The 27,899-nt window shown below is 53.3% G+C and overlaps 1 protein-coding gene across 1 annotated transcript in view; it reads left to right on the top strand.

Annotated features, from left to right (window-relative positions):
- The window catches only part of Ntn1 (netrin 1), a 176,225-nt gene extending 152,606 nt beyond the window's left edge, over positions 1-23,619 (top strand). The window contains exons 6-7 of the mRNA XM_048365222.1: positions 10,735-10,809; positions 23,242-23,619. Coding sequence (XP_048221179.1) covers positions 10,735-10,809; positions 23,242-23,570 — 404 coding nt within the window. The 3' untranslated portion in view covers positions 23,571-23,619. The remainder of the gene's footprint in view (positions 1-10,734; positions 10,810-23,241) is intronic.
- The last annotated feature ends 4,280 nt before the right edge of the window (positions 23,620-27,899 follow it).

Genomic DNA, 27,899 nt, shown 5'->3' with positions numbered 1-27,899 from the left:
GCACTAGTGCCTGGGCATGTTTCTTACTCGGCTCATTCAACAAGTGTCTGTGGAGGGCCTGTGATGTGCCCTGGTCTGGAGGGGCGTGTGTGTGTGTGTGTGTGTGTGTGTGTGTGTGTGTGTGTGTGTGTGCAGTGCTGCCCTAACTGTGGAGAGAGTGGGATAACAGACAAAAAAGCTGAGGACTGTTTAACTGCGAAGTATATCAGGTGTCCCAAAGGAACCGCATCCTCTATAAATGGTTGGGAAAAAGCCCTTGGTCAGTTGCTATTCAGTGAATCAAAGGTATAATTGACAGAGAAATACCTTTGGATTAGAATAATTGGGTACAGATCTGATGCTAGTGGCTCATACCTGTAATCCCAGCCACTCAAGGACAGAGATCAGGAGGATTACGGTTTGAGGCAAGCCTAGGCAAAAAGTTGTAAGGCCCCATCTGAACCAAAAAGCGGGTTGACCTGCTTGTCATCTCAGTTATGGGGGAAGACCTAGCTGGGCATAATTACAAGGCACTATCTCCCAAATCTAAGGCAAAGGGACGGGAGGCGAGGCATAAGTGATCAACTGCCTAGGAACTTGGTTTTTCTGTTGTGGCCTCTAATTTAGAGTGTCAGTAATGATGCTTGACGTCATTTCAGGGCTTACCATATGTCAGGCTTTATCTTACGCGCATAAAGGCGACAGACTTAGTAACATTTAACCAACGAGGCATCTGGGATTCAGAGAGATGCAGTCACATATTCAAGGCCACACGGCAGTGTTGGTCACAGCGCCAACATCCCAAGTGCGCCCTGTCCTGTTGGGTCCTTCCTGCTTCCTGAAAGTTCCTCTGCGTCTGGGGCTCCACACCCCCACTGGGAGGGCGGGTTATGTCAGGTGGAGGCCACTGGTCACTGCAGGAAAGGTCCGCAGCCCAGGGTTCTCTTGGCAGGTGCGGGCCTGTGCCCCACAGGGGCAGGGTGGCCTCCTAACTTCCTGGGCTGCCCTGTCCCCTTCCCAGCCCTGCTCCTGCCCCCTGTATTGTTAGGAGTCACCGCTGCTTGGCCAGAGGGGAGCCGGCACCATGGGGAGCCTGTGCGTGGGCCTGTTTGCTCAGGTGGTCTTGGCCGTGTTCTTGGCCCCTGTGGGACCCAAGGTTTTGTGTTTTTCATCACTGTCAGCGGTGACAAATCCTGTTGGGTGCTGGCTGGGACACTAAGCTCTGACTTGACTGGGAGAAGAGGCTGATAGAAAATTCTAGACTGTGAGACAAAGGCTAATAACTGGGAAATTGCTGGTCTGCCAGGGAACAGTGACCAGGGACAGATTCTAAGTAAAAAGTCACCAGGGGAAAGGCTTTGGAGGCCAAGGCTGGTGGCTGAACTTGTGAGTGGCCCGTGTGCAGGCCATGGGTATCTCCCAGTCCTTCATGGGTCAGGTAAACCCCACGCAAGCGTGCAAGTCAGCTCTTGTACTTCTCTCATGGTTTACTCTGTGCAGCATGGCCTATTGAGTGATGCGATGCCAGGCTAGCACCCGCCTCAGGACCTTTGCACAGACTGACTTTTGTGCCCGGCACTCTCTCAGAGCTCCTTACCCTTCCTTTTCCCACTGTTTAGATCTCACTCCTGGGTTGCCATCTCCTTTGGGGAGCCTTGAGTGAAATGGATATTTTGCAGTTGAGGCTGGTGGGGGCTTTGGGGTGATGGATTGAGTGGGCGAGAACAGCAATAGGAACAGAATGATATGTGGGCACTAAAACCTGCCTGCAGCCCATCTCCCCCAGACGAGAGGCAGTGTCCTTGGCCAGAAGCGCTCACTCTGGAGAGGAGTGGGCCTGTGCTGAGTTACCTTTGGCCTGTGACCAAGAGGCCCATTGACTGGGGGAGCAAAGCTTGCATTCTGTGCATGGTGGGCAGAATGGCTTGCTTGCGGGGTGCAGAGCCAGCTGGATGTCTCCTAGCCCAGCTCTCCCCCTCCAGTGCTGTCTGTCCATGACAGCCCCAGCACCCAGGCATAGGGTCTGAAGCTCACCCTTCCTTTGGGGTTTGTTCTCCAGATTCAGCATACCAGAAGCAGAGGTGCGGGGAGCAAGCCTCCAGGGCCGGGGGACCGAGCCCTTTGCCAGCTCCCCACCCACTCCTCAGGGAGGTGCCAGATGTCGTGCCCCTGGCCCGCACCGTGGGCTGCCGGGCCCTGCCTGCCATATGCTCCTAGATGAGTCTGGAGCTGGCCGCGCAGGCCCACCCTGCAGGGTTTTGGCACCTGGGCACGGGAGGCCAGTCAAAGGGCCAGCTACCCAAGGTGCAGGGGGAGGCGAGCCTGGGCTGGCCGCTGGGATTGGGGGCCACCTCTTGGCTCTTGGCTGTGGGTGGGTCAGGGGAGCAGGTGGGAGGGATAAAAGGGAGGACAGGCGGCTCCCAGGAGGGGCCCGGATGCCAGCCAGCCAGGATGGGCCTGCTGCGGCCAGGCAGATGGCTGCCTCCAGGTCTCAGCAGTCCTCCCCGGGACAGAGCACGTCCGAGCAGGGAGCAGGCAGTGCCCGTGTCCAGCTTTGGCAAGCCCTCTGGAGAGGGAGGAGGGCTGGCTGGAAGGCCGGGGCAGGGGCCCCTGCCACTCCACTCTGCAGGGTTGACCTGGGTTCTCAACCGGAGGCAGTGCAATGCTGGGCTCCTTGGCCCTTTGAGGAGAGCCTGGGGCGTTGGGATGAGGCCCTGGCTGTGGGCTGTGGGCTGTGGGCTGATCATCTGGCCTGTGGGCCTTGTGTGTAAATTGCAGCAACTTTGAAGGTGGAACGGTATGAAGCTGCTTTTCTTTCTGTCGGCTGCAAAATGGTCAGCCTTCGGCACTTTCATGTGGTTCCTCTTAATGACTTGCATGGTTTTCATGTTTCTAAAGAACGAACGAGCGAGGGGACGAGCGCTTTCCATGCTCACATGGCTCGTCCCTGAGGCCCGTTCCAACCACACATTTCTAAGGACTGTGCCACTTGGTATTTATATTTTCCTAAAAATAATGCATTTCTTTCAGACTTTTTTTTTAACCCTGAAGTTATATACAATAGCCTTATAATTCCTCAAATGTTCTTTAGATTATTACTTCCTAATGTTCTGTTTTCTTTCTTTTGTTCATAATTAGACATGACAGTGTTTTGTCTGGTGAATTTTTTGTTTTTTTTTTTAAGTTTGGGAGCTTTTCAAAGAATTAGGCCTTGGATATATTTATAAAATTTTGAGTTTTGGGTTTTTTTTTCCTCTCCTGTATTCTTCTTTATTCATATCTGTTTCTCCTGTTTGTCTTCCTTCCTCTTTTCTTTGGGCTTTGTTTTGATTATTTTCTGTAGTACCCAACACACTATGCTTATTTTCATTCTTCTTTAATACCAAGTAATATTTATTACATTGTGGTCAGGAAATGTGGCACGTGCAATTTCTTGGAACAAATGTAGCATTCTTTCATTGCTTCTTTTTGTATTTCTGTCAGTCTTGGGGCTGAGTCTGTTAAGTGCCATGTTATCCCACATCCATCAAATAATTCTTTTTCTAAAAAAATTATGAGGTGTTCTGCTTTGTCCATTTCAAGCACCTTTGCCTTGAAACCTACTTTTTCTGAAAGAAGTAGTTCCACCTCATTAAATTGTTTTTTCATTTCCTGATATGTTTTTGTTACAGTGTCAGTTGTCTTTTTAAAAAATCACTTTAGTTATATATTTTTTATTTTTTGCCACTGCTGGGGCTTGGACTCAGGGCCTGAGCACTGTCACTGGCTGCCACTTGAGCCACACCACCACTTCTGGTCTTTTTCTATATATGTGGTGCTGAGGAATTGAACCTGGGGCTTCATGTATACAAGGCAAGCACTCTTGCCACTAGGCCATATTTCCAGCCCTAGTATGGTCCTTTTAAACAATAACTTATGTAGTTAATTTTGGTGCCATCCTGGGGCTTGAACTCAGGACTTATTCCTCAGCTTTTTCACTTATGGCTATTATTCTACCACTTGAGCCATGCCTCCAGTTCTGACTTTTTTTTGGGGGGGGGGGCAGTCCTGGGGCTTGGACTCAGGTCCTGAGCACTGTCCCTGGCTTCTTTTTGCTCAAGGCTAGCACTCTGCCACTTGAGCCACAGGACCACTTCTGGCCATTTTCTATATATGTGGTGCTGGGGAATTGAACCCAGGGCTTCATGTATGCGAGGCAAGCACTCTTGCCACTAGGCCATATTCCCAGCTCCCCTACCCCCCCCCCCCCCCCCAGTTCTGACTTTTTATGAGAGATAAGTCTTATCAGATTTGTCTGCCCAGGCTGGCTCTGAACTGAGATTCTCAGATTTCAGCCTCTTGAGTAGCTAGGATTATAGAAGTAAGCCACTAGCACCTAGTTTAATAATTCAATATTTTAAAGCCAGTTTTCAGTTGAATCCATTTACTTTTATAGCTTTAGCTTTAGATATTTATTATTCTGTGATCATATCATAAATGCTTTGTATATTTTCCATTTTTTTCTGAGTTACGTTGGCTTATTTTTAGCTGTAGTTTGTTTGTTATGTTCTATAGTGTTTGGGGTTGTTTTGTTTTTCAAAGTTAACACTTGATCTGTAACTCTTGTTAGTTGAGCACGAAATGGAATCATTTACTTTTTATTTAAGACAAGAGTTGGAATCTTCACCTCATTCCACTTCTTAGTGTTTGTTAACATGACCTAAAGTTTCAAACTATATTTTTATAGTCTGATGGTCTGAGGTTACGTTTCAAGCATCTTAAAATTATTTTTATGTTTGCATTTAGTTTTGGAAGCGAATTTAGAACTCCTGCTTTCACTAGCTGTAGGCTCATTCCCAGTGTTTATACCAGGACTTTCCCCTCTATTATTTCTATTTTATTCTCATTTCATAGTTAATTGAGAAACATTCTAAAGTACTTATTTCTGGGGATATACATGATTGAAATAATTTTCTTTTCTTTTCTCTCTCTCTCTTTCTCTTCTCTCTTTCTTCCCTCTCTCCCTCCTTCCCTCTGTCCCCCTCCCCCCACTTGCTTTCTTTTTGTTGGTCATAGGGCTTGAACTCTGGACCTGGACACTGTCCCTGAGCTTTTCAACTCAAGGCTAGTGCTCTATCACTTGAGCCAAAGTACCACTTCTGGTTTTTTGGTAATTAATTAGAAGTAAGAGTCTCATAGACTTTCTTGCCCTGGCTGGCTTCAAAACTCAGTCATCATATTTCAGTCTCCTGAGCAGCTAGGATTATAGGATTGAGCCATGGGTACCTGGCTTGGAATAATTTTCTGAATATTCAGAAGAGTTGAGTGTCTTTTGTTCATTATGGTACATATGAGACAGTCTAGTTATAATATTCTTTTTAAAAAGTTATTATGAAGGTGATGTGCAGAGCGGCTACAGTTTCGTAAGTCAGGTAATGAGTGCATTTCTTTTTGGATAATGTCTCCCCTTTCCTTGCTCTCTCCCTGTTTTCCCTTCCCCTACTCACCCATGTACAGTTCATTTTCAACATAGTGTCCAGTGAGTACTGCTGCTGCATTTGTTCACCCTTTGTCCCTCCATTTCTGTGCCCCCCTTCCTTTATGATATAAAATTTCTGAGTCATAAGCCTATCCAGAGATCATAGACACAGTGATAATGACTGTATATCTCCTTTATGCTGATATTTCCTGTGTTTTGTGAAGCGTCTTCTGGGTATTGAGTTCTTTTCCCTGATATTTGAAAGAATTTAGTGAGCCTCTTCCTTAAGCATGCGTAAGTCTGACTTTAAATCGGGAATCCTGGCTTTGATCTTGTCTCCATTCTGTTCAGCCTGAGTTGTGGTTCTCACCCAGTCATGTGTCCATTTGCCTCTCTGTCTTCACTCCTCTCTGTCTTTATCCCCTTTCGAGTAAACTTAGTGTGAGCTCTCCTAATGTGTTCTGCATGTCCTTGAATCACTTGCTTTAATGTTACCTTTCTCTACTGCTTCCAAGGTGGGTTTTTATTGTGGATTTTAATTTTTAGAGATTTGGTTTAGTTCTTGCTTTTTCAACTCTTTTTTAAGTATATGGTTTCTTCAGTCTAACTTTGTCTCTTATCCTAGTTCACAGAGGTCTGCTGTTCCTTCCTTCCTTCCTTCCTTCCTTCCTTCCTTCCTTCCTTCCTTCCTTCCTTCCTTCCTTCCTTCCTTCCTTCCCTCCTTCCTTCCCTCCTTCCCTCCTTCCTTCCCTCCTTCCTTCCTTCTCCCCATCCCCCTCTCCCCTCTCCCCTCTCCCCTCTCCCCTCTCCCCTCTCCCTCTCCCCTCTCCCTCTCCCCTCTCCCCTCTCCCTCTCCCCTCTCCCCTCCCCCTCTCTCCTCTCCCCTTACCCCTCCCCCCTCTCCCCTCTCCCCTCTCCCCTCTCTACTTCCCTGTGCCAGTACTAGGGCTTGAACTCATGGCCACATGCTTTCACTTAGCCTTTTTGCTTAAGGCTGGTACTCTACCATTTGAGCGATATCTCCACTTCTGGCTTTTTTGCTGGTTAATTGGAGGTAAGAGTCTCTCCAGTTTATCTGCTTGGGCTGCCTATGAACCTCCATCCTTAGACTTCAGACCTCAGCCTTTTTTTTTTTTTTTTTTTTTTTTTGGTCTTTTCTTTTCTGGTACTGGGGATCGAACCCAATATGTTGTACTTGCTAAGCAAGCACTTTGCCACTGAGCTACATCCCAGCCCAATCTCAGCCGCGTGAGTACTAGAATTAGAGGTTTGAGCCACTCACACCCAGCAGCTGTGCTGTTTGTTGTTTTAAGGTATTTTAGCCTGCCATGAGCATTTGGTGACATGCTGTTGAAGACCCGTGTAGTTTTGAGCTGTAGTCAACTAGTGGTGACAGGGAGCGTTTGGCCTCTTGCAGAACTCTGTATAGCCCGTCACTCCATCCTCATCTCAGATTCACAGTGGAGAGCCACAGCCCCATCCCCAAAGCTTGATTCCCACCAGGCTTTACTTGCATTTTCACTTCAGCTTGCTTGGCTTTCTGCCTCTGCCTCACTGATTTAGATAAAATGGCAAGTTCAGGTAGGCAGTGCAGCTACTGTTTCCAGCCCCTGCCTTTCCCATACCTGCCCCTGCCTTCCCACACCTGCCCCTGTACCTATTTCGTGCCCATTTCTTTTCTGGGATTGTCTTTCTGTTGTCTTCCAGTTTTTTCTCCCAGGATCTTCCTGATCATCTTGAGGTGAAACTCAAATAGATTTTGCTGCTTCTACCACCATCTGCCTCTAATTAATATAGAGATTGCTCCCAGATTCCAGCATTGAGTCATCTATCAGTTTCGTTCTTGGCATTTGTGTGAATTTTCATTTTTTTCATTGTCTTCATAGCTATTTTGGAACATAACAAGGAGAGACCCCACACGAGGTGGCCAAGGAGATGCCATGTTGCAGGAGTCCGCTGTATTTTAAAGCTATGATTTGTCCATTTTGAAGCAGTCTATAGCTTTGTATGTCTTCAGAAAAGGGAGAAAATGCAGGGACATTTTCCTTACCAGGGACCATTTGTCCAGTGACCTCAGCGATTTGGGAAATGAACCAAACCAAGAGCCCACAGGCAGCCAAATCGCTTTCAGTGTCTGTGCTCTGAAGGTTTTTCCTCTTTCCCCAAAGGAAGACACTTCCATCTCTCAGGCCTGCTTACCTGTCTTTTGCACAGTTCTAACATGCTTGGGTTTTCAGTTTTCCTAGTACATGACTTAATTAGAATCAGCGCCTCCAAACGGAATAGAGAATATTTTGCAACAAACTTACTGACACGAAAGATTTTTAAAAAGCAAATGCAACTACAAATGCAGAGACTTCTGTCCTTTTCTGAGTTTATAATCACTTGCCTGAGCCTTTTCTCTACCAGGATGGGTGCTGTGTGCACATTATGGGTGCAGAGACCACCCTACCCCTGTATCTGCTTGCTTGCTCCCGCCTTCCCTCCCTCCCTCCCTTCATCATTCCCTCCCTCTCCCTCCCCCTTTCTCCCCCCTCCCTCCCTTCTTCCATCCACCTTCCCTCCTTTCCCTCTCCCACTTTCCTTCTCTCCTTCCTCCTCTCTTCCTTCCTTCCCTCCTTCCCTCCCTCCTTCCCTCCCTCCCTCCCTCCATTTCTCTCTATTTTCTCTTCCTTTCTCCCTTTCTTGCTTTCCTTCTTTCTTTGGTGGTACTGGGATTTGAACTCAGAGCTTCACATTCACTTGGCTTGCTTCTTATACCATTTGAATCACACCTCCAGCCTTCCACCCCCCCCCCATGTGTGTAAGAGCACATGTGCATATTGGCCTTTCTCTCTCTCCCTCAGCTAGTGCTCAGCCACTTGATTCACACCTCCAGTTACTGCAGCCCTGCCTTTTACTGTTTATTTAGGAAATAACAGTCTTATTTCTCCACAGGGTAGTTTCAAACCCTGATCTTCCAGGTCTTGACCTTGGGAGTAGCTAGGATTTCAGGTGCCTAGTTCAGGTGTCTAATTTCTAGGCCATGGCTCTGTTGGGGCTAGGCCCTGGGTCTCAGCCATGTTTGAAGTAGGGACTGGGGGTGGGTCTGCTGGGCTCTGCAGGGAGACGGCCTCTCATGAGAACCATAACCCTGGACAACGAGGCCCCAGCGCCTCCATGCTGTAGGTTCTCATCTATTAAAAGATACCTCCGTGGAGAAATGAGGCACAGGGCTCTCCACGCACCAGAACAGCATCAAAGCTTTCTTTCTGTTGGGTGTCAGTGATGTGGTTGAGTACCACCTTTAAGGTACACAGCGAAGATGGCCTTGGCAAGCAGGCCAAGAGGCAGTGATGGATGTCACACGTTCTAGATCAGTGTCTGTCCCAGTTGAGGACAGTGGTGTTGAAGGTCTAGGAGCAGAGTGTCCCAGGACTCACCTGCCTGTCTTCTGCCCCATCCTACCCCCACCCCCAGGCCCCCCTGGAGCCTTTCAGAGCTCTGCTTTCTTCAGCTTTAAACTCGGCCGCAGCTCACAGTGCTTTCTACCCCATCACTCCGCAGCCTCTCTGGGCCTGTGCAGAGGTGGCAGACGTCAGTGATTTCCTCCAGATTCAATATGAAGTCCCTTACTTAGACTTCCCCAAACAGCACAAAGGCACGGAGTGGGCTGGGCCCCAGGTTGTCTCTGCAGTGACATCTCTGGGGCCTCATTTGCAATCCCATTAACCTCCCTGTTGAGAGCAAGCAGTTGGACATCTGGTTTGGCCTCCGTGGCTTGGCTATGAGCATCACTGGCCCTGACCTGATGCAGGAGCAGCCCAGCAGGGCTGTTCCCGACTAGGCAGGATGGCGGTTGGGGCAGGGACTTGCTGCTGTCTAGTGTGTTGGGGTTGCTTCCTCCTCCCATCCTCGCCTCTCAGGCCTGGTCACAGTGGAGTAAAAGCTGCTCTCTGTGGCTACCCCAGGACTCCAGACCCAGACTAGCTTTGGAGCCGGGGGGAGAGCTGATGCTGTGGCCTCTGGGGTCCTTGGGCTGGGCCGTCCCCAGGATGCTCCACGGGCTTGAAGCACAGCATGGCAGCAGCCGGCTGGGGCTGTGTCTTCCTCAGTTCCTGAAATTGGTTCCTGACTTAGGGCTCCAGGAGGGCAGCCTCCTAGGCAAGGAAATGGAGCTGAGCTGCTGAATAGAGTCACCAGTGAGACAATCCTGGGGCCTCCAAGGAGGCAGCTGCCTCCTACTAGCCTCTGAATTGTCCCTGTAGTGTAGTCTCGGCCACAGGCTGGGAGCTGGTGGCACTGAGAGGCCTTTCCACTCTGGCTTTGCCTGACATGCATGCACAAATCACTTCTTTCTCCACCCTTGACTTTGGCCAGTGGCTGATCAGTTTTCCTGTCTGCAGAATGGGAATAACATTAACCCATCAAAGAAAGGCAGTGAGAATTGAGTGAGGTCCAGCATGTCTCATGGCTGGGCAGGGCACGTATGGGCAGGATTCCTGAGCCTCTCAGATGGGCCGGGCCTCGATCTGTATGTGGGTGTCACATACAGATCCATTAAGAGGTTTCCCTGCTTTGTCTGAGAAGCAGAAGTCACAGGCAGGGAGAGGTAAAGTTGGGCTGGGGTCCATCTATCAGTGTTTGGGGGTTTGGCAAGGCCAATACTAGGAGAGACAGAGCCCATGGTTGGTAGGCATCGATGTACTGTATGTCCTGCCTGCCTCTTGCTTGGGAGCCTAGAAGCCCTCTAACCCCCTCAGTGATCCCTGGTGGGCACAGGCCCCAGCCCTGCCTCTCAGCAGTAGGGCCCATTAGAACTGAACTTTTCTTCGTGGGGCATTTTATTTGAACACTCCAGTGGAGTGGACACCAAAGGGGCTTTCTAATGCTTCACGGGCTGCTAATTTCCTCTGTGACCTCTTTTGTCAGGGTCTGACCCCAGTCAGAGGCTCTGCGCCATGAAAACCAGCTCCTGACACAGACCCGGAGCACAGGGTGACAATGAGGCTTCTATCGGCTTTAATCAGGCTGTAGTTGTGTCTTAAAAACAGGAGGAATTTGTGTGGTGCTCAGAAGCCCTGGGTGGCACGATATGGAGGCTCCCAGAGTCTCTCACGGAGGCCAAGACAGGCTGAAGGATTCCTCAGGCCCAAGGAGGGGGAGGCGGGGCGGGGGTCCTTTGTCCCAAGGGCCTCTTTAGAAGGTCCATGGGTATCACAGGCCTCTGGGTATTTAGGGAGGCGGCCTCCCGCTCGCCATCCAGCCTATTCATCCCCAGCCTAATTAGTTTTTGTCTGTGTTCCCCCCTCCTGCAGACTGTGATTCTTACTGCAAGGCCTCCAAAGGGAAGCTGAAGATCAACATGAAAAAGTACTGCAAGAAGGACTATGGTGAGTGAGTGAGCGCCCCTGGGGGGAGGGCAAGGGCCCAGGAAGAGCCCAGTGGGGCTGCAGGTGGCCTGGTGAGTGTTGGCCAGGGAGTCCCTGTGGATGGATGGATCTCATGTCCAGAAATTCCTCATCTCTTCCACCTTGGTCCAGGGACAGGGGCTGAGAGAGGCAGCAGAGCCGGGTTGCCTCCTTCCCTTGCCCTGTAGAGAGATGTCCAGGCCAGCAGGCCCACTGAGGCTGGGATTCCCAGGCTGGGCTCTGGCCCCCACATTTCCTTTGATGGACTTCGTGGCTACAGGCCAGTGACTTGCTCTCTCTGCCGCTCACTGGGAGATCCTTCAAGCACCAGAAAGGGGGTAGGAGCTCTGGTGTCTTTAGAATGGTCCCTGGGCTGTGGTGAGATGGGGAGTCTGCATGCCTTCCTCATCCTGAGGAACCCCAGAACCCTAGCTCAGGACCCCAGCCTTATGGGGATCCTGGCTGGACCAGCTGATGGAGCCACACGAAGTCTTTTCTTTAAGAAGGTTTTAGCATAATGAATGACACCCAAAGGAATCCAAAGGAATTTTTGAGAACTTCTAGAATTTTCTCCTTTTATTGTGTATGTGTTTGTGTATGGACACACATCCATATATACACACCCCACACTGAAGCCAGGGCAAGACCCAAGAATCCAGCCTTGTTCCCCATGGACTGCCTGGCCTCCCCCAAGAGGAAGAAAGAGCACCTGACATGTCTTATGTGTCAGTTGAGAAGTTGCCACAGCCACAGACAGTAGACGCCCCTCTAAAGTGCAGGTATCCAGGGAAGCTCAGGAGCGTCTGAATTTCCAAGAAGTGCCTGCAGTGGCTCAGGCAGGGTGACTTCCCCAGGGAGGGGCCTCAGCTGGGACCTAGGCTATGGGAGGCTCCCCCACATCCCAGCCTCCTGTAGCTGCTCCCAGGAGGTCATACCTCGCAGGCCTCATCGCTGCTGCTGGCACAGCAAAAGGCCACCTGCCTTCTCACCTCCCCACTCTCCTTCCCTGTGCAAGGCCAGCATGAACAGGCAGGAGGGAGGAGGGAGGCAGGAGGTAGGAGAAAGGTGAGTCGGTCTCGTGGGAGGAGAAGAAGCAGAGTGGTCTTTTGGGATCTCTGCCTCTTTGTATTCTTTGATTTGCAACAACTTGCTCTAATGGATTCCATTCCCACCTGATTCAGTTGGACACAGTCGGATCAGGCTTGCTTTTTTTTGGCTGTTTTCTCCAGTGAGTTCTGTCTCTCCCACCTCTGGTATTGCAGGAGCACCTCGCCCTTCTGAGTGCTCTCCTGGCCTCCTCACTCCCTGGCAGGCTGATCCTCAGGGGTGAGGACTTACACAGGAGCCCCAGGCTTCTGGTCCTGCCCTGCTGTGAGCAGCCTGGGCAGTAGGGGGTGCTGCTCTCATGGAAGGGAAGGGTGGAGTATGTGGCCTCTGGGTTCCTTGGGGTTCTCTGCTCCCTTCACTGGGCCCCATCCCCACCCAACTTCCTTATGGTTTTCAGAGAGAAGCAGGTTTAGTTCCTTCAGGTCGGAGCTAGGGGCTGGCCTGGCTGGTGAGGTGGCTTGCTGTCATAGCATCAGGGGGCGGCTCCTCCTGTTTCCCCCCATGTAGCCTCTCCTGAGCTTTCTCTGACCTGTCACTTAGCCCAGAGCCCCACTTTCCCAAAGGCCCTGAGAGGTGTGAGGGGCAACCCATCTTTCCAGACATGACGGCTGCCCCATCTCTGCTACCCAGGTGCGTGGTCTCCATATCCACATGCCTGCTGGGGTGTAAGACTTGAGAGCCAGCTTGGGGGTGGGGGGTTCAGAGGCCCCTCTTTGGAAGCTGATGGGGTGTCAACCTGTTATACTACCGGCTTTAGGCTTTAGTGTCTTTCTGGCGGCCTGGCCCTGTCTTCTCCGGCGCCCTGGAGGGCCTCTGTGTCAGTGTGTTCTCAGCCTCTTTAACAAGATATGTGAGATGGGATAAACTACAAAGAAAAGATATTTATTTTGGCTCATGGTTGTGGAAGTCCAACAGGATGGTGCTGGCACGGGTTCAGGTTCTGGTGAGAGTCTTGTGGTATTGCCTCAGCCTGTGGTGGAAAGCAGAAAGGAAATGGGAGGTGAAGCTTTGTAACAACCTGCTCTCAGGATAACTAACCCATACTTGCAGGAATGACATTAAGCCCTCCGTGAGTGTGAGTTCCTCTTCGTCAAGGCCCCACGCTGTCACACTGGGGGACGGATCTCACTAGATCACAGAAAGGAGTGGGTGTGTGCTTATGTTCCTTGACTGTCACTGTGCAGTCTGCCCAGTCCAGCTCAGTGTCTGAAATGTCTGCAAGGGAATCTCACAGGCTTCTGGGGACACCTCAGAAGGTCCAGGCAGGGCCTTGAGGAGCACGACACAGGGTGGGGGGTGCATGGAGGGCAATCCAGCAGTCTTTGCTACCCTGGCTGTAGGTTTGAGGGCTAGATCTCTGCCTCCTGACGGGCCTGTGGACACTTCCACGTGTCCCGGCTTGGGTCCCTGGACCCCAGGATGCAGTCTGTATAGATCGGGAAGACCTGGGCTGGCCCTGAGAGAGATGGACAGGAGGACAAGCTGACCTGTGGAATTGGGGAGCAGGTGAGGTTGTCAAGCTAGGCCATGGAAGGGAGCTCAGAGACTTTGTAATCCCTGCCTGCTCTCTGACTGACACCCCAGCAGGGAGCCAATTAGGAAACACATTTTTTCACATCCAGAGCGCTTGGATGTTCCAGGATCTGCTAATTAGAACCTCACCCCTGCTGAGTAAAGAGCTTCCCTCTCCGGAGAGGCTTGACCCAGGGATGTTGGAGGATACCTCTGAGGGGGTGGTGGCTAGTGGACAGAAAACCAGGAAGGCCTGGGGTTCAGCCTTGGGCTGTGGCTGGCCAGCCTGTGTGCATGCGCCCTGCCCTCTGCTCTTTGGTATATTTGCTAGTAAGCTTGGGCCTGGCTTGAGGGGCCAGGAAGGAATGTGGGTAGGGGAGGGCCTGAGACAGGGAGATGAAATGGTCCCTTCCATTCAGTCTCTTCTAACTCGCCATTGGAACTTGGACAGAGACCTGCACCATTTAGAGCCCCAGTTTCTTCACCTGTCAGATGAGGTACAATCAAGGGGACATGATACCCTTGTTAAGTGAGACACTGATCGTGGCTCCTGGCATGCCTGACACCATTTCCAAGCATTTCCAAGCTGAGGGAGCCCTCAGCTGTCATCTGTCACTTCCTCCCCTCCATCTCCTGGGCCACATCAGCCCTCTGTTGCCCTCTAGGGGAATCGAACTCACCTTGCAAACTCTTGACAAAGAGCCAAGGCAAGGCCAACTGCTAAACCATTGACCACAGAAGACAGGGTTTATTCAAGGGTCTCAGCAGCTCAGGCCAACTTCTCAGGAAAATCTCAGCTCAGAGGGGCCTTTGCTTTGTGTTGGTGTTTGTGGGTGTGCAGGTTGGATAAGTGTGTGCATTCACCTCCATGCCTGTGGGTTCAGACACAGCAGTGCAGGTCTGGTTGGGGTCACCTGCCCTGGTAGGGCTCCAGAGATCACAGCTAATGGAGTAGCGTGTTCCTGTTTGGCCCTGCGGCAAGGGGCTTCCTTTCCTTTTTCTTCCCTTCCTCAAGCCATCTTCTTTCTCCCTCTGCCCCTTGGGCAAAGGCTCCATTGCGTGGTCCCAACACACCTCCCATGAGCACAGCCTCCCCCATTTTGCATGGCTGCTGCTCACAGGCACTACACACGCCACACCCAACATAGAACACACACAATATACAATATATGCACACCCCAAGCAGTCCTGGTCCAGCCTACAACAGGGTAAGGGCTCATCCTCTTGAGGGGTCAGGCAGGAAGGCTGCAGGAAGAAGGGCTCAGAACACAGGGACCTCAGGCAGAGAGTAGAGTCTCCAGGCACAGAAGCTGGACACAAGTGGATGGGATTGGAGAAGTGAGTGTGAGGTGCTAGGTGCAAGGGGTCAGTCTAGCAGGCTAGAGTGAGAGGCCAGGGTAGATTGGTGTCATGTATGGCCCCGCTGAGAGCGTCTACCATGTCCCTGGTGGCCCTATCAGTGCTTGAGTGCTTCTGCCCCTCCACCTCCAGGGACTCAGACAGGAGATGGCAGCACCCATTCTGAAAGGTGAGGCCATTTCCCTATGCCAGCTCTGGGGAGAACGTCTCATTCCCAGAAATGCATGTTTGTCACCCCTTTGTTGAAAGACATTTTGGCCCCATGAATGGAAAAATCAGCACACTTCCCACAAGAGGCTCTGTTCTTCCTGGAATCCCACAAGGACGACTTCAGGGGATGGAACTTGGGGGAAGTGGCCTTTGTGGGCAGCAGCTGGGTCTTGGGTGTGTGTGTGTGTGTGTGTGTAGGAATGTATCAGTGCACTTCCCTGGGGGCTTTGTCCCCTGGAGCCTCGGGAGGCTGAAGAGGAGAGGACTTGCTGGCCAGCAACAGTGTCCACCCCTGCTGGCCCTGGACCAGCCCAATGGTTGTCTGTGGCTGCTTGCTCCTCGGGAGGGATTTTTATCAAGACACAAGAGCACACTAAAGGCCAGGTTCTCCATGATCAGTTCCAGGGCTGGAGGCTTTTCTTCTCCCCAGGCCAGGAAGTTGAGCTTCAGGGAGGATGGGATGGGCATGGTGTCCATCAGAAAGTTCAGGGCCTGACTTTCAGATCCTCATAAGATTCAGAGGGGAGACATCTTTGTGAGCTATGAGGAGGGTCCCCGTTGTTTGGGGTATACCTGAGATGGAGCAGAGGCAGTGGGTGGTGACAGGGATGTGGGTAGTGATAGTGGTAGCAGAGGTAGGATTGTCAGGACTGTTCAGTGATGGGCGTGGCCAGGTGGAGGAAGGTTCTAGATCCATGATGGTGGGTGCACCCAGTGGATGTGGGGAATGGCTAGGTTCGTGTTGCGGAAGGCAGTGGTGGCTCAGGCTGGGAGGGGAGAGGCGTTTCACTACTGGCTCCTGAGTCCTGGGGCCTCTGGGCCCATGATGGCCTCTGCCCTTCCTTTTGCTGACCTTGGGGTCAATAGCTATTGCAGACAGGCTCAGCCCTTCCCAGGGCAGAGAGCTGGATGGTTATCACGTCATGATAACCACGGAGGGACTGTAGGGGATTGGCTGTGGGCATAGATTTTAGGGGCATGATCTGGGGCTGTGCCCTGTTGGGGGGCTGGGAGACAGCCTGTAGTGATAGTTAGGGAGGACCATGTCTCCTCAGCACCATCTCCCATTCAGAGAACAAGATGCACAGTGGCCAGCAGCACGTGGCATGGTGTTTCAGGGGCTTGATGACCCTCAGTGAGGGTCAGAGGCCCCCTGGGGAGCTTCCAATTTCCCCAGCCAGATGTGAACTCTCTCCCCCTCCCCCCGAGTGCCAGCCCCATATGGAGGCCAGATGTGGAGCTGGGTCTGCATGAGTCAGCCTGAGGTCGTGGAATGTGGATGACCATCAGGTTGGGCAGGGAGGGCTGGTTGGCCCCAGTGTCATCTGGACAGAAATGCCCTTGTGCCCACAGGAATGACGCCCACCAGCTGAGAGCCGGGCAGATGCTGTGTTGTTGAGGGTGGGGGCACTGCGGCCATTCTCAGTTCTGCACTTTCCTTTACCCAAAGACAGGGGCCCAGGGCCCGGCTCCCCATTATCTGTTCCTCCAGCCAGTCCAGAGAGCAGAGAGAGTCAGGCCCTAGAGGTTGGTCCTGCATATGGTCAGCTCTCAACCCTCCTCTGCTGCCCTTGTCTTTCCTCATATTCTCTCTCTCCTTTGAGCCCCTGGCATTTGGGAAGGAGGCTTGAAGGGACCATGGAGGTAGGGACTGCAGGGACAGAGGCCATCTGTGTAATGCTGTCTCTTTCTAGTTCCTATATGGGAACACTGAGGCTTAGGGTGGGGAAGTCTCCAGTCTGCTGAATCTGGAGCACAGTTGGGCAGGGGGTCTGAGCTAGGCCCAGCCTGTCTGGTCCCTGCTCACTGGGGCACTGTGTCTGATGACTGCAGGGCAGGCCCTGGGTCGGAAGCCCTGGAATAGCTACTGGATGTGTTGGAGACACACAGAGCCATTGCGGTTCTATGGGAAGGGGAGGGGGAGGGGGCTGGTTCTTTCCCTACTGAGGTGGACTACGGGATTAGCGCCCCTGGCACTGAGGACCCAGCATGCATGTGTTCACATGCCTGCCACCGTCATCCATCCGGTTGAGGTGGGAGATGTGGGCAGCCCCAGCCACTGTGGGGTGTCCCATGGCACCTCCCTAGGGCTCTGTGCTGCTTGGATCCATATCCAGGGCCTGGGGAACTTTTTTTTTTTTTTTTTGTCTCCAAGAGAAAACAAGTTTTGAAGGTGGTTTGGCTTTGGGGACTGACAGGTGTTCAGAGCTATCTTGCGTGTAGTGGGGTCGTGGACACACACTGTGTGGGACAGAACTGCATGTGTGCCTGCCACCGAGCTGTGGGAGGAACAGCCTGGCCCACCATTCTCCCTCGGCTCATTGGGGTGGACTTTCCCTAGGAAATGGGTGTCCGACAGAACTGCTGTTTGAGGGGTTCTCAGACATACCAGTCCCCTCCATGGAGTGGGTATAAACCTGTTGCCCCGCTGGGCCTCTGGGTCAGGAGTAACCTCTGTACCAGGCTTCTTTTGAGCTGGAGAGACTTGGGGTGGTGGAGGCCACGCAGGGAGATCAGGGCCCCAATGCTGTTGGGACCATTGGCCTGGGGAGCTCATTGCTCACCTTCCCAAGAAGGTTCCAGATGGACAGGGCCATCCTCGCTGCTGCCATTTGTGGACAGTGGAAGAAGCAGGTGTGGGTGGCTGGGGCAGCTTGTGGGGCTGTGGAAGGTGCCATGGGGCAGGGAGATCATCCACCTCTGGTGTCTGTGCCTGGGTGGACCCAGTCCCCAAGGCCAAGGTTGAGGAATGAACAGATTAGGAGGCAACAACATTCAGTTTCTCCTCACAGGGAGAGGGAAGTGGTCTCCAGCTCTCCTTCCTTCCCTGCTGTACAAAAGCCCCAGCTGGGGCCAGGTAGGGCCCAGGTCTCCTGTCCACCATGAACCTCTTGCAGTGTCATGGCTGGTACCCCAGCCTCTTCTCCTGTGAGTGTGGGGTACGGCAGGTATTAATTGGACTTGAGGTGTCCTATAGTTGTACCTTAGTATAAGACAGCAGTGTTCAGAGGCAGGGCTTTGGGGAAGTGGTTGGATCGTAATGGCTTTTTGAATTGACTGACCATTTGGTGAGTTCACAGTTTGATGGGCCATTGGAGGAGGTTAAACTTAGGATCGGGACTTACTTGAAGCGAGTGGATCATTAGAGGTGAGCTCCTGGGAACTGAATTTTGTACCTGGCTCCTTATTCTCTTTTTCTGTACTTCTTGGCTGCCTTGAGATGAGCAGCTTTGCTCCACCGTGATGTTCTTTCTGCCTTGCTTGAGGTGCCAAGTGGTGGAGCCAGCGGACTGTGGGCTGAGGCCTTGGAAGCTGTGATGCTCACAGCTTTTCTTTAGGTTGATTCTCGTAGGCGTTTTATCACAGTGACATGAAGCTTAACGCAGCGAGTGGACTGTGTTAGGCTAGACTGCCCACCTAATAGGAAACAGGGTTACTTTCCCCCAAGTCCAGTTCTCTGCTGTCCTCTCCTCCAGGGGCCCTCCCAACCACCAGATGGTCTCAGGCATTAGCCCATCTCCTCTCCCAAGCAGAGTCCAAGCACCAAGATATGGTAGGGAAAATTGAGGCAGCATCTGTGTAGCTGAGATGACAGTACACTGGTACTTTGGTTGAGTAGGGAAGACAGCAGCCGGTTTTGAGTTAGGTGTCCCCGTCTTACCTGGCAATTCTGAGCTATCTAAGGCCTGAAGCAGGGCCTTGGGGGATGGATGTGGCCACCCTGGATTCCTGAAGCTGTCGGGGCTTGCTGAATGTGGCCATGGTGAGCCTCCACCTCAAAGATCAATATGAGATAGCGCTGCTGTGTTGGCCAGGCTCAGGCATGCTGCCTTCTCTCTGCGCTTCCCAGCAGGAACTCCATGTTTCTGTGGGCAGCTTAGCAGCCCTGGAAACAGAAACAGGGCTGGGCTCTGGCCGGGGAAGCATGTGGGCCAAGCAACATTTTATGAAAGCAGCTGCAGTTCACGACACGTTCCCTATGCTAGGAGATTTACGGGGCTCCGTAGTTTTAATGGTTTCTGTGGGGTTAGTGTCCTCCCCCATCTCCTGGTTGCTGTCTCTCAGGCAGATAGGTGACAAGCCTCCCCTCGCTGCGCTGACCCAACAGGAAGGTATGGCTGGGTGAAGAGGGGAGTAAGAACAAGAGGCGACCACCCAAGCCTCCTTGGGAGGGGCAGAGGCTGGGAGGCCCTGGGGGGCCACCCTGAGCAGCCCATAAATCTCAAAGACCTCCAAGAGGCAGGAAGCCTCCCTACAGAAATGTTCTGTGTGCTCAGGCTCTACTCAGCAGAGACCAGCCAGCCCGCCCCTTGTGCCTACCACGCAGGTGGCATGTCCAGTGCTGTCTTTCCCTCCACCTGCCAGTTCCCAGCAGGGCATGAATAAGATATCTTAGAACCCAGCCCAGCTTCTGTAGTGAGGAGCCTTGATCTTGCTGAGTGGTCCCCACAAACCCATGTGTGTCAGTCAGCTCTGAGCTTCTAGATTCTCTGAAGGCAAGCGCTCCCAGGCCTGGGCCAGGCTGGTGGTGGAGGAAGGAGGGAGGAAAGTTTTGAGTGAGCTGGGGCTATGGGCAGAAGACAAGACAGCTGTGGACCGCAGGTCCCTCTGCCTGGGACTCCCCCTCTTGTGGGTGTCTCTGATGAAACTGGCTTGGGAGCACGGCCAGATGCCTGTTCCCTAGGGACACACAGGCTGCTGCTCAACCTGCTTCCAGGAATGCCACCGGCAGCAGGTTGGATTCTGCCTTCTGTGCCCAAGAGGGACGTGGCCACAGACACCCAGCTGACCCGGACCTTGCCCCCTAGGTCTTAGTTGGCCAAAGCCAGCACAGGCAGCCCTGGCCCAGTCTAGTCCCGGGGGCTCAGCTCCTTCTCGCCCTGGAGCCACAGCCCAGCCTCAGCGAAGGGATGGAATCTGGGGTGTCCCCTCCTCACCACATGCTGGAGTCAGGGTCAGTGATGACAGTCCTGGTGGCCAAGAAATGTTCTAGCACAAAAGTCTTTCTTTGAAACCCAAAATTGTTTAGAGGGGCTACTGACACCCTATCTACTTGTAGGGCACTGGGTTCTGTGGCAAGGAAAAGAAGGGTTGACAATACATTGCACGGCCTGGGGCAGTGGAGTTCTGGAGGTGCCTTCTCCTCTGCCTCCGCCCCCCCCTTCCTTTGCTCCAAGGTTTGGCATAGTGCCTAAAGGTGGTGCATACCAGCTTACTGGCAGCAGTGGCCAGACCCATTCCCTCCTTTTGTGGGTCGTCTCATTTCCCTTTCCCAATGGGGAAGCTAGTGGTTATGGCCTGGGAGGAAGGCAGGCGTCTGACTGGCCTGGGCTGGGCCATTCCAGCTGCTATAACAAAATGCATTAGACTAGGCAACTTACAACTATAGAAACATACTGCTTGTAGTGTTGGAGGTGGAATACAAGATCAAGGCAGGCAGATCCAGTATTAGGGCTCCCTCTGCTTACTGTCACAGAAGGGATTCGGTGGACTGGGGCCTCCTATGAAGGGTGCTAATCCTGCTCCTGAGAGCCCCCATCACTTAGTCACTTCCTAAAGACCCCACCTCCTAATGCTCTTGCAGTGGGTATTCCATTCTAGCATCGGAATCTGGGAGGGAGGCCAGCAAGAGAACTAGAGCACAACAAAAGAAGTCTATATTTGGGGGCATGGTCGTAGGATGAGCACAGCTGCCTGTTTGTGCTCACTAGCCCTGCACCAGGCTGGTGACATCACTCACATGCACATCTGGCTGGGTTGGTGATACCCAAGGATCTGTGTCGATGGAGACTTGATCATTTGGAGGGGGCAGCATGCTGGTGATGTGCCACGTGGCTGCCAGGGCATGTGGTGTGGGTCTGTTTGAGGTCATTGTTGCAATGTGTATTTTGAATATTTTCAGCTGTTTGCACATCGAGGAGACTTGGCCCGTGCACAGCATGTGCAGTTCATACTTGGTGGGCTGTGTAATGTGCAGAGGCGTTGCCAAGGGCAGCGGAAACGTGGAATTCTTCCAGCGTAATCACATGAATTCTGCCACCACCCTCCCCTCCCCTGGCCCTGCGTCATCTCACACTGTGGCTGAGGCAGCTTTCTCCTGGAGCTGGGGATGGGAGGATGGCAGGGGCAAGGTGCTTTGTTCTGGATTCTTGAGGACAGCAGTGTTAGGGGGAAGGACACCCTTCAGGGCTTGGTCCTCCAGGTAAGGTTGGCTCCGCTTGGGGAACCTAACCCCCCAGACCTAGTATTCTAGGATATTCACTGAGGGGAGAGAGACCGGGGAAGGTATAGGGTAGGAGGGCCCAGCCGAGATGTACAGGAACCCGCTTGACCTTGGCCAGCCAGCTCTCCGCCATAACCTACTCTCAGCGAAGCTGGGAGTCAGGCCTGTACTCCTTCATCTCCCTGAGCTAAGACCCAAGACTACAAGTCTCTGAAATTAACTTTTATTAGATTGACCAGGTAACTTTTCTTCTAATTCTGGAGACAAGGGGTCAAGGTGCTAGGGTCACCTGTGGGGCTCTGGTTCAGTCCTAATCTCCTGAATCTGGTTGGATTAGGACTTGTCCTCAGCAGCTTATTTAGGGGCTTAGATACTCTTACAGTGTGGCGTATGAATTGGGGATATGTACATAATTCAGCCCTCAATGCTGCACCTGCCAGGGCCAGAGAGGTGCCTCCACACATTCTGGTGGTATGAGAGGGGGTGCTGCACAGGGAAACAGCCATCTTCCCAGGGGAGCTCATTCAGTGTGCAGCTTAGTCCTGGGGAGAGACCAGGGCTCTGGGGCATGCCCATGCTGGGCTCCCCCATCACTTAGTGGAGGGGCACTCAGTTGCCACGGTGACCTCCATCTGCACAGTCAGATACACATGGCCCGGCCACTGCTCTGGGCTGGAGTAACCCCCCCCCCCAACCCCTCAGAGTTCACACTGAGTGGTGAGTCCCTTGGTGACAAAAACATGGAAACGGTTGCCATGGCAGCCATTCTTTGGAGCCCTCAGACTGGAGTGCAAAGTTCACGATGCCCAGGAACAGCTGAGATGAAAATATGGGAAAAATCTGCTTTCCGGCCTGTGAGAGGATGCTCCCACACAGCCGCTGTCCTACCACTCCCATCGCCCGGGGCTGCTGGGGAAGCAGGGAGGTCCTGGGAGTGCAGCCACAGAGCCTGCTCTCAGTTTCTTCAAGCTGCTGTCTCTCCAGGATGATGCCAGTGGTCAAGGTCATTCCCACCCGTGACAAGGCTGTGCTCATGGGATCTGCACAGGAAAGCAGCCCTGTCTGATAGGGATGAGCAGGTAGCTAGGTTTCCCTCAAGTGGAGCTGAGGTCTTCTCTAGGCTGCTGCTGGATTGGGAGAAATCGTTTCACCAAGTTCCCCAAATAATGGAATTGGAGATCCATCAACTGAAGGGTCTACAGTTAGGGTCCAGAAACCAGCACATAGGCACACCATTCCTGGGTTAAAGACTCTGAATAGCCCAGAACCAAGGAAACCTTTTATCCTGGTGCTTCACAAACTTGTTTAAGCCAAGACCACCCCTTATTTTTAAACTACCTCTTACTGTCTCTGTTCCTTGGGAGTAACATTGTTACCATGTATTTGGACTGACTCTGGCTGACAGGTAATGTGGAGGGCAGAATAAAAAATGGGGGGATCCTAAGCCTTACCTGACTCTGGGGTATCCCTAGCATGTATTTTGGGGGTTCTGGATGCAGCTGGAGGACCCCTCCCTGCACCAAGGGAAAGGCTGGCAGGAACTGGGGATAGAGAGGCTCAGGGAAGGAGGCAGCCTCACAGGGACATGGGTTGGTGAGCAACACTCAGGCCTCTAGGAAAGGCACTTTGGCTGTCAGGAGGTGTCATGAGGCTTGGGGTGAAATGACCGGCTGCCCTTCCAAAGGTCATAGTCTCCAGCTTGTGAAGTGGCCAGTGCTGCGGTAAACTGCCCTGGACTTGGCCTGAGTGTAGCCCCTATAGGTTTTTTCCCCCAAGAGGGGAACAGGCTTCTTGGAAGTGAGGCCTTGGCACAGGGATCAGCAGGTGGTATCTGCTTTGGTACTGCTCACCCATCACCCACTGGTACCCTCTGCAGTCTCTTCCCAGCTCCTGGTGTTTAATTTCACCTCGGCTCTTGAAGAGGAAAGAGCAGGTAGGCTCCCCCAGTCCTTGGCCCAACTCGGGAGCCCGTGGCCCACATGCCTGCCTGTGCTTCTTTGCAGCCGTCCAGATCCACATCCTGAAGGCGGACAAGGCAGGGGACTGGTGGAAGTTCACCGTGAACATCATCTCCGTGTACAAGCAGGGCACGAGCCGCATCCGCCGCGGTGACCAGAGTCTGTGGATACGCTCACGAGACATTGCCTGCAAGTGCCCCAAAATCAAGCCCCTCAAGAAGTACCTGCTGCTGGGCAACGCCGAGGACTCGCCCGACCAGAGCGGCATCGTGGCCGACAAGAGCAGCCTGGTGATCCAGTGGCGGGACACGTGGGCGCGGCGGCTGCGCAAGTTCCAGCAGCGGGAGAAGAAGGGCAAGTGCAAGAAGGCCTAGCGTGGAGGCAGAGGCTGCGGTGGGCGCGGGGTTCTTGGACTTGGCCGGTGGGGGGAGGGGGCGGGGCGCAGCCGGCCGGGGCGGGGTCCCCCGCGGGCCCTCCCCTCGTCCCACCCTGTGTGCCCCCTCCCCCCAGGGGAGCCGCATGCACCCAGGGCAGGGTGCCCACCGCGCAGCAATGAGGACCAGACGCACCTACCTCACGGCGCTCCTTCCAGAGCACACATGCGCTTCCCCAGGGCTGGGTGGGGTCGCCGTGGAGAGGCGGGGCAGGGCAGGGCCTGGCCGGGGCCCGCAGGCCGCGGATGGTTTTGGAGAAGGGATATGGGAACTGTGAATTTTCAGGTCAAGCCGGACCGTACCACCCACACCCCGGCACAAAAGACAAGCTCCTCCCTCGCCAATTCCCAGTGGACACCCGGATGGCCCGGGTCCTGTCGGGAGGGGCTGGATGGCACTGTGGGAAGCGGCCCTCCAGCCCGCATTCACGTGGGGCCTGGTCTCCAGGACCACCTGCGGGGCCAGCTCTCCTGGGTGGGTGAGGTAGGGCTTCGCCATCTGGAGGAGAGGCGGCCCCCACCGGGCCCTGCACCACTTGGGGCTGGCCCATCTGGAGGGCAGTGGGCTCCAGGACACCCCTGAGAAGCCCGCCGGGTGGTCACCGCCTCCTGCTGGAGCTGCCAGGGGGAGGAGGATTCGCAAAGGCAAAAACCTCCCAGAGCGTTTCCTCTGTGGAAACTTGGAACCAGCCCCTTTTATGACATTTTCCAGGGGAGGGGGCGGGGGCACTGGCTGGGTTTAGGGCAGTGACACTGTTTGTGTAATGACATCAGCTCCCACAAGGCCCCTCAGAAGCGTCAACAGCTGGAATGGGCCTGGATGGGCATGGAATACCAGTGCAAAGTGCAGTCTGTGCTTGAGGCCAAGGGGCCTCAGGGTCAGAAGGGAAGGGGCGCTCAAGCAGCAGGCAGGGCCAGGTCCCTGGGGCCAAGGAAGCCACTACCACATCCCACTGCTGTCCCCACTGGTGATGCAAGGGAAGGGACGCAAAGGAAGCCTGCCGCAGCCAGTCAAGCCTGGGTCTAGCCCGTGGCACACACTGCCCACCACTTTTGGGCTATCTTTGTTGTGCCAGCCTCCTAGAGACCCCTGCAGGTACCCCCCCCCCGCCCCACCCCTACCCCCAGGACCTGTCCTGACTCCTCACCTCCTGGAGTTCTGTACTGCCCTGCAGCGTCCAGCTTCCCATCCAGAAGTTGCTTTGTTTTCCCCACCCACATGGGCATGGGCATCCTGAGGAGGAAGCTCAGGCCTTGGGAACTGGTTTCCTTCCGTTTCCCTCACTTCTGCTTCCCATTGCTCACCACTGCCATTCACTGAGCACCAGCTCTGCGCCTGGCACTTTACCCACATGCTCCCAGCCTGTCCGCATGACAAGGCTTCACTGATTTTTGGCAGCAAAGAAATGTATATGTTGTCCAAGGTTCCATTGTGATATGTGGCAGCACCGGGACGAGACCCTGGAGCCGGTTGTTGACAGCTCAGGCTCTGCAGCCCACCCCAGTAATTCCTGCAGCAGGCTGTGGGGGAGGGGTGCCATTGCAGCGGCCACGGAGACACTGGCAAAGGAGTCGTCGCTTCAGGACCCAGCACTGAGCCTGGTGGAGTTGAGAGCGACACCTGGAGAGGGCAGGGAGGGGCAAAGGACTCACCACACCGCAGCCAGGAGGGCAGGGCTCCACTCCGCTGAAGCAGTCCTAAGAAGGTGGTTTGGCTGGACCACTGTGAGGAAGAAGGCTGGAGGGATTCTGGCAGAGACTCCCTAGAGGCACCTGCCCTGGCAAGGGACACCGTCCTGGTCCAAGCCCAAGGCAGTTCCAGCAGCAAAAGGCGCCATAGGGCAGGGGTCCTGTTTTTGTCTGCATAGTTTCTGATCTGCCCAGAAAAGCTATGCTAGCTCCATGACATCTCCCTGCCCCCACAACTGCCCTTCCCTTAAGTCTCACCAGTGTTGGGTGGTGGTGCACTGGTGTTCTCCGATGCCTCCTGACAGAGCCATGGGCCTGGAAAGCATCGAGGTGTCCTGAAAGTCCAACTACCTTCAGCTTCCACCTCAGCCTCCACCAACCCTCAGGGCTGAGGCCATCTACTCAGCCTGGCCCTGGGAGCCACGTGGGGCCTGGGGAGCTAGGTCAGGGGTGTGGCCACTGACTGGACTACAGCGCTCACCACAGTGCCTCTTGTGGGCCCCGACTGAAACCAGCCCCCCACCCTCTGCTTCCACCCCCCGCTTGACCCCCTGAGGTGGGGACCAACTCTCTCCTACCTGCCACTACCCCAGGGAGGAGAGGGACATGTGAGTGGAGGGCCTCTGATTTGTACAGTTAGGAAGGGATATAAAATGGAACTAGGATTGCTTTTGAAGAGTCTATTAACCAGAGTTGTGATATGTAGGTGTTTGAAGAAAACCATACCAGGTTAGTCGTTGTGTTTCATCCAGACGCTCCGGCTGTTTTTCTTCCCAGCTGGGTGGTCTGGTGCCCCTGCGAGCTGAGTGCCTGCTTCACTGATGCACAGTCCTATAAAGGTGGGATAGGGAGGGGAGGAAATGGGGTGCCCCCCAGGTGTGCCTGTAGGCTGCGGCCTCTGTCCACAGCTTCCATCCTTGAAAGTAGGACAGGAGGCAGCAACCTCACACCCAAGGCTGGGCCCTGCCTGAGGCCCTGGTGACCTCCTGGAACTGCCTCAGGAACAGCATGCAGGCAGTGGAAACATTCCAGTCTTGGAGGAGTTGCTCCAGGTTGGAAGGAGAGTGAGACCTAGAAGAAACCTTCCCTTCCCATCCTAGAGCTCACAGAGCAGACAGATGTGGCTCGCTGATGAGCCATGGCTCATGGACAGATGTTCCTGTGGGCCACCACCATGCCATACCCCAGGGGTATCAAAATTGTGCTTTATGGGGCTTCACCCCTGCCAGAAACCAAGCCAGCACCACCTTGTGTCACTGCGTCCCCTTCCCATTCCTCACTCCCAGATGCACTTCCTGCCTCCCAGACTACCCGTGTTGCAGACTTCTGTTCACTCGGAAGTGTAAATGTTTAGTTGTGACCATGACATATTGTTTGGGTCAGTGTTCCTTTCCAATGCATACTAATATATTATGGTTATTATATATGAATATATTTAATGACATGAAAAAAGTTGTGGATTTTTTTAAAGATTTTTTTTTTCTTGGTTAGAGTTGTAATGGACCCAGAAGGAACTTGTAATGTGGGCTCCACACACTAGAACTAAATTCAGATATCCAATAAACTCTTGTATACTGTACTGTCTCCCAGTCTTTCTTGGTGGTGTGAGCTGTGGGTGGTGAGCATGTGGGGAGGTAAAGAGAGGCAACTTTAGGAAAATGGCTTCTTGCCCTAGAACTCCCCAGCCAGACAGAACACTGTCCCAACTACCCACAAAAAGCAGGAAAAGTGCAGCCTTGCTTGGAAAGTCTCGGGGGCTTTGCTGGTTCCAAATGCTGCTCCATCCGAAAAGGCTGTCAGATGAGTGTTTTTCAGTCCTAAAATCACACCCCTGAGATAGATCCTTGCCACACCCAGAATTTTACACAGGAGGAACTTGGGAAATGTGAGTTCCTGCCCCTTCTCCCTACATTTAGCAAACAGAGCAAACTTTGACCTTCCCATTACCTCCAGAACCTGCTTGTTTCATCACCAGTTTCTTCTGTTCAAAGCCAAGTAGAGAGAAGAAAGTGCAGCAGGGTTGGTGAAGTCTTACAAAAAAAACCTGTTTCCAAGCCATAGCTCAAGGCTTCGTGTAGAACAGGGCCAGGGCCATGCAACCACCTGGCGCTGAGCTCACTGGACTGCAGAGGCTATACTCACACCACCAAGTGGTTGTGACTTAATTATATAATCAGCCATTAGGAAGCTTGTCGTGTTGCCATGCAGAGTGGAACCCATCAGCACCAGCGATCATCATTTCTTCACACTTGAGCAGTGCAGATTGCAGGCCCCCTTTTTTGAAGATGCGGAAGGCTTCCTTTGCAGTGCTGTGTGGTAGCCTGGCTGGAGGTGCTCAGTTTCTCACGATGCCAAGGCTGGTCCAGTCTCTCCGGGAGTCTGGCTGTGGTGACCAGGAGCTGTACTCTAGGGCTCTAACTAGGCTAGCTGGGTACTGGAGACTTGTGTCATTCTATCTCAGGAACAATCTCTGCTGAATGACAAAACCTGACAGCAGAAGAGGAGAGGAGGCAGGTCTCAGAGGGCAAGGCTGGACAGGAAGCAACAGGCCCTGTCTGTAGCTTAAAGTGCTCTCCCCAGG

Source organism: Perognathus longimembris, chromosome 17, assembly GCF_023159225.1.
Source record: "Perognathus longimembris pacificus isolate PPM17 chromosome 17, ASM2315922v1, whole genome shotgun sequence".
Lineage (NCBI taxonomy): Eukaryota > Metazoa > Chordata > Mammalia > Rodentia > Heteromyidae > Perognathus > Perognathus longimembris.
This window is presented reverse-complemented; position numbering and strand designations above follow the sequence as displayed.